Source organism: Sander vitreus, chromosome 3 (genome assembly GCF_031162955.1).
Source record: "Sander vitreus isolate 19-12246 chromosome 3, sanVit1, whole genome shotgun sequence".
NCBI classification, from domain to species: Eukaryota; Metazoa; Chordata; class Actinopteri; order Perciformes; family Percidae; genus Sander; species Sander vitreus.
The window spans coordinates 15,242,846-15,255,330 of NC_135857.1; the positions used below are offsets into that span (position 1 = coordinate 15,242,846).

General features: G+C 39.6%; 1 protein-coding gene across 1 annotated transcript; it reads left to right on the forward strand.

Annotated features, from left to right (window-relative positions):
- The first annotated feature begins 459 nt into the window (after positions 1-459).
- ankk1 (ankyrin repeat and kinase domain containing 1) lies at positions 460-11,758 on the forward strand. Its single transcript, XM_078246214.1, has 9 exons — positions 460-789; positions 1,069-1,351; positions 1,473-1,624; positions 1,947-1,996; positions 5,059-5,214; positions 6,243-6,367; positions 7,634-7,687; positions 8,958-9,181; positions 9,540-11,758. The coding sequence occupies exons 1-9, from the start codon at positions 572-574 to the stop codon at positions 10,570-10,572; spliced, it is 2,295 nt and encodes a 764-aa protein (XP_078102340.1). The 5' UTR covers positions 460-571; the 3' UTR covers positions 10,573-11,758.
- Positions 11,759-12,485: the final 727 nt, after the last annotated feature.

The following is a 12,485-nucleotide window of genomic DNA, read 5'->3' on the forward strand; positions in this document are numbered from 1 at the left end:
GTTCATAAAGTAACTTTCTTTGCATTCATTTGATTCCCAATCAAGATACACTGGTAAGAATTGCTTTCAATTGTTAATATGTACTTAAAAAACTGTTCTGAAATGCAAAATAATAGAATTTTAATCGTGATAAAATATGCTTTTAATCGTGATTAACTATAGACATTCAGCGATTAAAAACGTTTAATCGTTTGACAGCCCTAATATGTGTATATATATATATATATATATATATATATATATATATATATATATATATATATATATAAAAACTATCCTACCGGATGCTCTGTTGTCGCTGAATCTACATATTTCTTAGGAATCTCTTAGTTTTCCTTTTAGATGGATGATGAGTGCAGTCAGTTATGTGTTGCCAGCTAAAAACCGGCTTTGCAACATTGTAGTGCAAACAAGTTCTGTGCCTCAGCTCCTCCCACATGTGAACAGTGTAGTCTAGTATCTATGTGACTCAACATGCCTTACACACAGTCAGCTGCCACTGATATTAATGTGCATCTATGTTCTACGACTTTTTCTTTCCCCGCATGAGACAAGAGGATAAACCTTGTTCATGTGTAGGATTAGACAGCGAGTGTGTCACAGAGGTTCTGTATTCATGGATTGCCTTGACGAGTTCAGGAACTTCAAGAAGGACGATTTTGAGGCTGACTGGATTAAGGTGGCAGAATGCAGATTTGGTCAGGTGTACCAGGTCAGGCTTAAGCGCCAACAGGAAAAATGTGCCCTGAAGAGCTTTCACACAACGTTATGTGCAAACAACATTTACAGGTGGGATTTAAATTTTGAAAACTAGCACAAATTGTCATCATCTTGCTGTCAGGTACAATTAACTGTCTGGTTTTACAGCAATTCCTTAGCATATTGGCACAGTTGTGTACTTTAAATCAATATTGCACATTCCAAAGATCTTGTGGTTTAATTAGTCTTTGCACCGCTACAATGTTTGACACAAAGAGGAATGTTTCCTGTGGTCAAAGTTCAAAATACCTATTTAATGCCCAAAGCAACTAACCATAATAACATAAAATCATTTTTTTTCCATCACAGGAGAACAATAGACGAGGCGTCCAACATAGCCAAAGTGAAATTCAAGTACATTGTGTCCATCTACGGACTGTGCAGTGAGGCATCTGCTGTGGTGATGGAGCACATGAGTAATGGATCGCTGAACAGTCTCCTAGCCAGTCACACTTTGATGTGGCCAAAGAAGTTCCAGATGATTCATGAGGCCTCTATGGGAATGGATTTCCTTCACAGCATGACACCTCCACTACTCCATCTTAACCTCAAGACATCCAACATCCTACTAGACGATTGTCTCCACGCCAAGGTCAGTGAAACTCAGTGACAACAACATGAGATTATTACAGAGAGCTCTTGACATTTCTGAGCTCTGCAGAGCAATGTATGCTCATTCTGTACTACTCCGGAATTCTTGTTTTTCTACTAAGATTTCAGATTTTGGTTTAATCCACTGGGAAGAGGGCATGAACAGTAAGTTGTTCGTGGAGCATCTGACAGTAAGAGGGAACATAAGTTACATTCCTCCAGAGATGTTCAGTCAGTGCCCCGATCCTCCAGGAACTACCTTTGATGTTTACAGGTGACTTGCCAAGGACATTTTCAAAATTCACTTTTCAAAAAGTCACTGCTTCCCCCCAATTCAATGTACAATTCACACAGTGTAACCTTTTTTTTACCTTTTGTAATCTATCCCAAGTCACTGGGACTTATGTGTTTTACTCATGTCTGACTCCCTCTCTCTTACCATTTTATATTTATTGGTTTTGTTTTCTTAAAAAGCTTTGTGTATTTTATAGAGCTATTTTTATTTAAAGAGGGACTGCCATAATGTTTACTTAATGCAGGATATGCAAAAGTGAGAAAGTTAAGACTGAGGTGCCTCTTTCTGCTTTGACGTACAGCTTTGGAATAGTGATGTGGGAGATTCTGTCTCAGCAGAAACCATATGCAGGTAGGCATGAATTCATTTAAAATGCATCCCATCTTCATAACAAATCCATTGTTGCATAAGTAACTTGATAAAATGAAACAAGTCTTTGCTCTCCAAAATGTAAACATACAGTGCATAGCACAAATGTGGTAATGTCTAGCAATGGATATTCAATATGTCATTGAAATAACATGCTAAAAAGGTATCTAGATGCAGAGGTTTCAATGATAGGCATACGCATACTGTTAAACGTTAATAAATTAGTTAACATAAATTAATATATGCTACTCATGAAGTCATGGTTGAAGTCACATTGTGACACATGAAGTCACAGCTAGCCTGGCTCTGTAATGTGGCCATTTGTGGCCTACACCACCTCTGAATGGGGTCTGGGTGATCGGATCTCAAAGTGCCCTCAATGCGTGCTGGGTGCATTCATACCTTAGAGCTGTCTACTGTTGATCGGATCACTCGGATCACATTTTGATACCAGGGGTCCGTTTCAGAAAGCAGGTTTAGTGAAAACTCTGAGTTTGTTAACTCTGAGATGAGGGAAACTCTGGGTTTTCTGTTTCAGAAAGGGAGGTTAATCAAACCTGAGAGAGAGGGGTAACTCCAGCCCGTTTCAGAAAGAGAGGTAACTTAACCTCATAACTGAGTCTGTGAACCTAACCTGGTCGGGAGAAGGTTTTCTTCAAGGAACCTCGAGTTTCTCTCAGTCTCCTCCCTCTGACACAGCGTGCTTTCATTTCCTCATTCATTCATTCATTCATTCATTAATTCAGTCTGTATCAGGCGCATTTTAGCGCAGTTTGTTATCTGCATGAATAAAAAAACGTATTGGTTTATGGCAGATTATAAAACGTTTTTTTCTCAAACATTGCATGTCCTTTTGTCGACAATCCCGTTGATGAAAAAGCTGTATTACTTCAGAGAGTTTACGTCGGGAGATGATATTGAGTCCCGACTAGATGTATTTTGATTTCCACATAACCGATTTGAGAGGTATTTTCTTCACAGTCGATTAGATATAGACACCTTATCCGTCCTCGTATCACTAACATCCACCATCATGGACATGCTTTTACCAGCAGATTCTTTGTGTCGCATTACGTTTTTTGCAAACGGTAGTTTTCTTTACAACATTGGTGATGCGGCTCATATTAGTAAAGCCACTGTATGCAGAGCCGACAGAAGAGCGAGACTCGCTCTGAAACGTTTTTTAAAACTTTTTTGTAGTGTTCCCTGGACACAAACCAGTGAGAGCCATTAAAAAGAATGAAATGGTTATAAATTATATTTCTGTTAATGATCATGGTGCTGCAGGCTCAGAATGGGATTAGCTTACTTTTTCGCCCGCAGGATTGCACCTAAATGAAATTATAGGTGTAATACCATTCCAGTTTTCACCAGTAATATTATAGGTTACCTGTGATTAAATATGAAATGAATACACTGTCAATGCTTACCAGTCCCTCCAGGATTCCGCGATCGCGCCAATTTATGCGAATTCAACCAATCACCGCGACTTTGGTGCAAGTCGCAATTTTGACCAATCACCGCAACTTTTCCGCAAATTTGACCAATAACCGGAGTTTCCTGCAACTTCAACCAATCCCAGCAGTCCCAAGTGCCAGACTTTGTACAGTATGTGACTCTGAGAGCCAATGAACAAGCGGGAGTGAGAACGGGTTGAAGTTCAAGTTGTGACGTGCGTCGCCAAATTCATTTCCTTGTAAGAGTGTGACTCAAACATCTCACATTTCCCAACAAAACGTACAGTGAAAGACCGTGCAGAACATTTCAGACTGTCCTGCCAACCTGTAAACATTTTAACATCAATGCACGCTGTAACCTTTTTTCACTATAAAGTCGCTGAAAGCGGCTGCTGTTTCCTGTCGGCTCTCTGCAGCGGGCGGGGCTGCTCAGTTTCCCCCGCGACTGACACACGAAACGCACACAATCACACACGGTGGATGTAGGAAAAAACGGAGATGAGACGTACAGGATGACCTAAATTGAGGACAGCTACGCTCGTTATTGTAAGTGCAATGATAAGTTAAAGTCCAATAAGTACTTTATGAAACCGTATGAATGTGTCCCAGGTCAGGATAGGAAATTAAGTAACAATGTCAAGATCAACAAGCCACTGACAGATCAAATTTGATTCATTCAATAAATTATTTTTTGTCTTAAATCCACCAGCCATTTTCACATTATACCAATATTTGCAGCATCCTGAGCCTTTTTGGTAAGGTTACTAAGAAAACTCAGCCCAGAGTAGTTTTATTCTCCCCAAAACAAGTTTCCTTTTTATTTTTAAAGAACTATACAAAAATAAAATCGCAACTTTTTTTGCAACTTCCTCTGTCTCCCGCAACTTAATTGCAACAAACATACAAAAGACATCGCAACTTTTATCGCAATTTTTTACAAAAGCTCTCGCAAAATCAGGCATTTTGGGCCGCGAAATCCTGGAGGGACTGGCTTACGCATTGACTCGAGCAGCAATGTTCTCCCACACCAATTCTCTCTTTTACAGCAGCCGCTGTGTTGCTTTGTTTTAACGAAATACATGTTCAAACTCGCTGTATGTGCGCATGAGTATTTCCTCCGACCAGTTTGTTTGTGGTTGTTGCCATGGTGAATCGTAGTAGCATGGCTCCATTCATGCTGCCTTTTTTATTGTGGTGGTGCACGCGTTTAGCTCTGAGTCAACCTACTCCGAGTTGATTGAACCAACTCAAATCAGCTGTTCTGGAACCGAAAACTCAGAGTTTCCCACCTCAGGGTAAATCAACTCAGAGTTCAGGGTTAGACTCAGAGTTTGTTAAACCTCCTTCCTGAAACGGGCCCCAGGTCAAAACAGGGCCATAATAGACCAACCAGCACAGCTAAAGCTCACTAATTAACATGCTATATCGTTTTTTTGTGTGCAAAAGTGCAAAAAACTGTAAAAACCACAGCCTGAAACTCTGACCTTCATATAACAAACCGGTGTGGTGTGTTTAATTAAAGTTATACTGTGTCATTGTGTTGATCTACATTGAACCTTGCGTCTGACATCTGTTTTGTGGTCCCAGGGTGCAGTATGACCACAGTGCTCTTACAGGTGTCGCATGGTAAGAGACCCTGTGTGGAGGTGATACCCGAACAGAAGCCACGTGAGTGTGATCAGATGATCGACATCATGAGGCAGTGCTGGGACCAGGACCACAGGAAGAGGCCACAGTTCTCAGGTGCAGAAGTCAAAAAGCAACAAAACTGTTTTTTTAATTGTTTTCAGTCAACTTTCTAATTTAGATTTAAAGCTCTCAAAAGAACTGCAGCTCTTTGTCATTCATGGAGCTAGTGCTTTAACAGAAAAAGCTGATTTCCCAAATGCATTGCGATGAAAAAGAACACTATTATGTTATATAATGAGATTCAAGTAATGTAACAGAGATGGATCATGATTACTTAACATTTTGCAAACGTGTACACAAGACAAAAATTTAAATTTTAAAAATTTTAAATTCCTGAAGCTCGAGGATAATGACATAGCAGAATTTTCTTAAAGGCTTATTGGTTTATCGCCAGTGTGCTAAAGATGAAACTAAATACATATGTTAAAGGATCATAGCACACGCACACACACACACACAACATCTTTGGCTGCATCCATAGAAAAATAAGTAATTTGTCAAATGTGTCTGATGTGTATAATTTTGCTTTTGTCATTTTAATGTTATGTTAAATATTTTTGACTGTAAAATTATGCCAATTGGTTTTCCTTTAATGGGATTGTCAAGATAAAACAAAGAATGCTATCAAACACAGTGTTAATGTTAATGTGCACCAAACAGACTCTCACACACTAAAGGATGGACAAGTGCCAAATGATTAAGACAGACATTTTCACATCATGTTGAAACATCAGTGTTTTAATCTGCTGCGATAAAAGGCATTTGACACTTGTCCCTCTTTTGGTCCACATTCATTCAAACAAAAATGTACCAAACAAAGCAACCATGTGGCTTGAGAAGTTGTGTTAATGAAATACAAACGGATGTTATGTTTATTCATAAACAGCAGCTATTCCAGTTTGTGATGTTCACAAAATCTCCCAGTTGTTACCGTATGTATTAACAAATTTACCTGTAGCCTAATTCATGCATGACCGTTCATTCTCTGGAGTGATGCAATTGTGAGAGATCTACAAATAATTTTTTGTGATTAGGCAAATTTATTTTAACAGTCCTTTCCTTGACTGCTGTTCTGTTTGCAGACACTGTGAGGAAAACGGAGGCTCTGAGTAAAGTCCTGAAGTTCCCAGGACCAATCCAATGTCACAAAAACGGGGAAGAGGGACAGGAATCAGAATATCCTTGGCTGGTTCACCCGATGCTTAAAGTTAGTTCTGCTCGATACTCTGCTTGAATGGAACTGCAGTATCTGCTATATCTACTCCACCTTTGGCATAATAAGCAGCTTAGGTCAAATAAGCAAGAGTGTGGCAAAAGGTAATGCAGTTTACACAACAAAAATAGTATAGAGGCACTGTGAGGATGGAATTAGGCACAGTGCCACTTTAAACCTGCAATAACTGATTTGTTGGCCACTTGGTGGCAGTTGTGAACACAACACTGACATATCAACTTTTGACTTGATACACCAGCTAGTTGCTAACTGGTTCTGTCTGCTGTTCGGTGCTGAGCAGGTAGTGTACAATGGGCTTTTGGAGCTTAGAACAACACTATGAGACTGAACCCAAACAGTAAAGCCGAGCAGCAAAACAATGAGCTGAAACTCATAAAGATCTGTAAAAGAGAGGAACTGCAGATACGGGGGGTAATTCTCTGTAGGTTTGTCAGTAAAAAATTTGCCACTTTGTTTTCACATTTCACAGGAAGGTATAACGTTTATCATGTGGACTATCTTAGTTTGGCTAAGTGTTAGCATTCAAACATTTGCTAGAATGTCATTCGTTTTGCGCTAGATGAGCATCATCTGGAAATCTTAACCACCTTTTCATGGCAACTAAGTTGTTGAAATATTTCACTAAAAACAAAAATTCTTCATGATGACGCTGGGATAAAATTCAGGGGATTGCTAATGCCAGTTGGCTTCATCCTGTAACATGAGTGGCATTTTTAGCTGCAAGTGTGGTTTGAAACAGAAATGTACACAACTACTCTACAATATTCTGTGCACCAACAGTAATGGCAGTTACCTTTTGTAAGTCACTCTATAGCTGACTGGATTGAATTCTCCAGGGGTCTGTCTGGATTCAGTGGGACATTTGTTGTACAATGACAATAAATGAACCTTCAACCATATATAGTTTAAAGTATAAATAATTACATAATTAAATAAATAAAGTTTGAAGCAGAAACTATGAAAAACCTAGTATACTTTTTCTATTCAAATAAATGAATTACGCTATGCTTGTAAATGTCAACACGTATTCCTTTTATTAAAGAAAAAGATTGGATACATTTTCAATTCGTTATGTGCTTCTAAATTTTTCAACTTAGGAGCACACGTGTTCCTTGGGAAAAAGGTTTGCATCAAGTCCTGAAACAGCCATGCTCAGATACGGTGCTTATTAACCCCCTGATGATTGATGTCACAGCAAATAACTTTCGTACTATTTCCATTCTCTCTTTTCCATTTTAGATTGCTTTGCCTGAGATGCCTGACCTTCCCTCAGGTAATCACATGGAAAATCATGTTCAATGCAGTACAAGTCTGGAGGGTTGACATTTAATAAGTGATATTTACAGTGTTGTTCCATTCTTAATATTACCTTTAGTAGGGAAAAGCAAAGTCAACTATTAGTGCAAGGGAGAATAAAAGGAACATTCACACAACCTCTTCGATCCTTTTCCTCTAAAAATTTGCCTAGATTATTGAATTGATAATTCACAATACTTTTTATTGATCCTTTCATTGCCACCAGGGCTCAACGCTAACTTTTTAAAGTGGTTGACAGGGTGGCAACCAGGCATCAGCTTTTGGTTGCCGAAATTGACAATAAGGTTGCCATGTTTTAAACTGCCTATATTTTGAGCAATTAATTTCTTATGTAACTTTACCACACATTTTAAAAATGAAACAATGATAGAATGGCTTGCAATATAATTTCCCATCCCTCTCAAATAGGGGTGCAACAGATCACAAAACTCACAGATCGGATCAATTTTCAGATTAGCACAAAAAGGGGGGAATTTAAATTAAAAAATAATAACTTAACTGTAAACACTAACTTTTAACAATAATTACTTCTTTTACCAGTAAATTGCTGATGAGAAAAGAGTATTTTACAATAACACAAGGTTTACCAGTTTTAAGTAAACGTAACCTTTATTCACGTCAGTGTTGTTTTTCCGACAACAGCAGTGACCAGTGCTAGTTTTTGTCTTTTAGCTCATAGCTTTAGCGGTAGACGGTTGTATGTCCCGGTGTTGGAATCCTCTACAGTGAAATACAGTCACACTACACCGTTTAGCTGTCAGTATTTTAACTGTGTTTAATCCAGTTACTACTGTAGCTAATGCAACATGTTATTAGTGTTAACTAGCGTGACATGCAGCAATTTCTGTTGCATCTGTCTGTTTCGGAGCATCAGAGAGCAGCGCAGATAGGCACCGAAATCCGTGTTGCTATTACGTCCGGTAGATACCAGGCACCGGTACCGTATCAGCACCGGATTTTAACATGGGCAACCGTTATTGTCGAGCCCTGGCCACTCTCCATTAATATAAATCTCTATACACCTATGTTCAAATACTAATGCACAAAAGCTATTGACTAAGCTCCGAGTCAACAGCCTCCCGAAAGCTTCACCCTCTGCCATCATGTACACAAGCACAATGCTGTATACAATAAAATGAGCAGACTCAACTTTAATTTCTAAAAATACTATTATCACCATTTCTGCAGGTCTTTTCCTCATATAATGCCCTTTGCTTCAAATTCACAGATGACCATCGTGGCAAAGGACAGCATTCTCTCTCTGCTGTGCAAAAAAGACTTTGGGAGTTTCAGAAAGTTTGTGAAAAGAGAGCATGTTTCCACACAGTTTTCAGGCGAGAAGAGCCTCCTCCACTACACAGTAGCCAGCAGAGATGTAGAGAGTGTCGAGCACGTCCTGAGACTGGGGGCTGAAGTCAACTGTATGACTGCCAGAGGTTACACTCCTCTTATTATTGCTGTTCTACACAGGTCTGTATAAAGAAATATTTAAATAAAAAAAGTATTTCGTTTTTCAAGTGAGAAAAGGAAAATAAATTTGCTCTAGCAACTGGGTATTTTGAAAATGTCTGCAGGTAAACCAAGTTCCTTTTACTCCTCTATTCAAAGTTAAAAGGAAAAGATCGACATTTTGGCTTGTTTGCTTACTTGCCAAGAGTTGGATGAGAAGATTGATACCACTCTCATGATTGAAGGCAAGACCCAGAAGACGGTTAGCTACGTTTAGTGTAAAGACTGGAGTCTCTGCTGTTTGCCTGGCAACCTCACAGTGCTGACAAGAGTCAGTAATAATGTACCCTACAGTATGAATGAAACTTCTTTTCTACAGGATTGATGACATCATCTCATTGTTGCTGGAACACGGTGCAGCTGCCGCCCAGGGAGATGAGGACCAGTGGACAGCGCTCCATTTTGCTGCTCAGAACGGCGATGACAGGACTGTCCGACTCCTGTTGGACAAAGGAGCTGTGGCGGATGCCCGGGAAAAAGCCGGTTGGATGCCCCTCCACCTAGCCTGCCAAAATGGCCATGAAACAGTGGTGCGCCTGCTGCTTTCACGGCTGTCAGAGGATGCAATCGGAGAACAGGAGGCACAAGGGAGGACGCCGCTCCACCTAGCCTCCGCCTACGGGCATCTGAATATTGCCAAGCTCCTCCTCTCCAAGGGAGCAGATCCCAACGCTGCTGACTGCTCTCTCTCCACTGCTCTTCACCTATCAGCTGAGGAAGGCCATAACAGAATAGTCAGACAGTTGGTGAAGAGTGGGGTGAATATTAACAGTGCAGACAGCATAGGATACACTCCACTTCACCTGGCTGCTCTGAGAGGCCATACAGGCATATGCAGGCAGCTGTTGTCTAACGGGGCCAGCCCAGACTCCAAGACCCTCCAAGGCTGGACACCCATGCACCTGGCTGCCCTAAGGGGACATGAAGCCACGGTAGTCCAGCTGGAAAGTCAGGGTGGTTGTGTGAACGCTGGAGGTGAGAATGGATGGAGCCCACTCCACCTTGCTTGCCACCAGGGTGAGCCGGAAGTGGTGGCAAAGCTCCTGGCAGCCAAAGCCGACCCAAACGTATCGGAGGACAGTGAAGGATGGACGCCACTGCATGTGGCTTGTACAAGTGCCAGTTCAGCAAGTGTCCTCCACTTGATATTACATCATGCAGATGTCAATGCAGTAAACTCAGGAAAGGTGACACCTTTACACCTGGCTGCCCAGCATGGCTGTATGCCTATTGTAAAGGCACTGCTGCTGAATGGAGCAGATAGGACTCTGATGGACGCTTCTGGTTCCACATCTCTAGATGTGGCCCAGAGGTGTGAAAAATGGGAAATAGTGGAACTACTGCAGAAGTAGTTCTGGTGAAGGAAATATGAATTGAAGGATAACAATTAAAACATCAATCACACAGCTGGGATATTCTCCTTTCGAGTGGGGCTTGCCATTTTCTGATGCCAAATCAGGTATTTATTAGGGCTGTCAAACGATTACATTTTCTTAATCGCGATTAATCGTTGAATGTCTATAGTTAATCGCGATTAATCGCATGTTTTATCACATGATTAAAATTCTATTATTTTGCATTTCAGAACTGTGTTTTTAAGTATATATTAACAATGGAAAGCAATTATTACCAGTGTATATTTATTGGGAATCAAATGAATGCAAAGAAAATTACTTTATGAACTTGATTTTAAGATTTGTATTTGTTTATTATATATTTAATCTAGTCACATATTTGAATCTATAGTCAATATTAGGGTTGGGTATTGTTTGGTTTGGATACCGGTGCCTTAACAGTGCCTGAACCGACTTTTTAAGAAAGTAAAAAAAAAAAGAAGGGTACTAAACAGTTAAAAAATGGCTTGGTTATTGCTAAGGCCATATCGTCAAAATTAAATGTTTAATAATAATGTAATCACTATAACAATAACTTATTTCACTAGTAAATAGCTGTTGAATGACAACTACAACCACCAGATGGGAAAACGGCATTTAACAACAACTTTGAATGCACCACAAAGCTGTAAATTACCAGTTTCATTGAACGCACTGTCTGTGTTTTTCCGACAACAGCAGCTGCAGATTGTTACATCCCGGTGGAATCCTCTACAGTGAAATACAAACTTTACACCGTTTAGCGCTAGCTGTCAGCATTTTAACCGTGTTTAATCCAGCTACTAGCTAGCGGTAGGCTAACGTTAGCTGCTGTCGAGTATAGTGTTAACTAGCTAGCGGTAGGCTAACGTTAGCTGCTGTCGAGTATAGTGTTAACTAGCTAGCGGGTGAAGTGAAAATAAATTAATAAATGGCAGCATGCGATTAAAAAAAATTAACGCATTATGCTGGCCCTTAATCGCATCGTGATTAACGCGTTAATGCTGACAGCCCTAGTGTGTGTGTGTGTGTGTGTGTGTGTGTATATATACACACATAAATAAATGAATGACACTTAAAACCTACCTTTTTAGCCATGCCTTCTTTTTTTTCTTTTTTTAAACAAGTTATCACATTACACCTTTTATTAAACAAGTTATATCTACTTGTCTATTTTATATGTAGTTTGTTTGTTAGTTTTATAATTAATTTTAATAGTTGTTTTTAATTCTAGTTATCTATGTATCTATCTATCTACTATTTATGTTTTAACAATGTACAGGAATTGTTATGTGTATATCTGTGTGTGTGTGTGTGTGTGTGTGTGTGTGTGTGTGTGTGGAGGGGGGGGATTATATAAAGCAGTTTGTGCTACATTTTTATGTATGAAAAATGCTATTTAAATAAAGTCTGATTGATTGATTGACATGTGACAATGTAGAAAAAATCCTGCAGGGACATTATAGTGAAAAATGGGAGGGAGCCAACACATGGGGTCCAAAACTGATGAAATACCCTGTAATGAAAACAATGATTCTCCTCTCTGAATCACCTGCTTACTTGCTTATGCTTTCCTAGTAAATGCAATTAATGCTGCTGCCACACATTGATAGCAGCTGCTGTTGTAATGACTTATAGAGGCATTCATTGAACCGGTCAGGCTTTATAGAGGTGTAATGTGTCTATAATAATGACAACAGAACTAGTGGATCACTTTTACTAGCGTTACTTAGATGGATCTATTGAACTCTTCCAACTATAAATACATGTAGGCTTTATGACAAGGCAAAATAACTTTGATTATCAGCCATTCCCTGCAGGCTGAGGGATGCACTGCCCAGCTTATGCCACACTCATTTAACACAGCGTCAAGTGATTAAATTGAAATGAAA

Coding starts and splice junctions, on each gene's coding strand:
- ankk1 (XM_078246214.1), top strand. CDS start 572: ATGTGTAGGATTAGACAGCGAGTGTGTCACAGAGGTTCTGTATTCATG. Junction 1,997..5,058: donor TCAGCAGAAACCATATGCAG/GTAGGCATGAAT, acceptor TTGTGGTCCCAG/GGTGCAGTATGACCACAGTG. Junction 7,688..8,957: donor GTAATCACATGGAAAATCAT/GTTCAATGCAGT, acceptor ATCGTGGCAAAG/GACAGCATTCTCTCTCTGCT.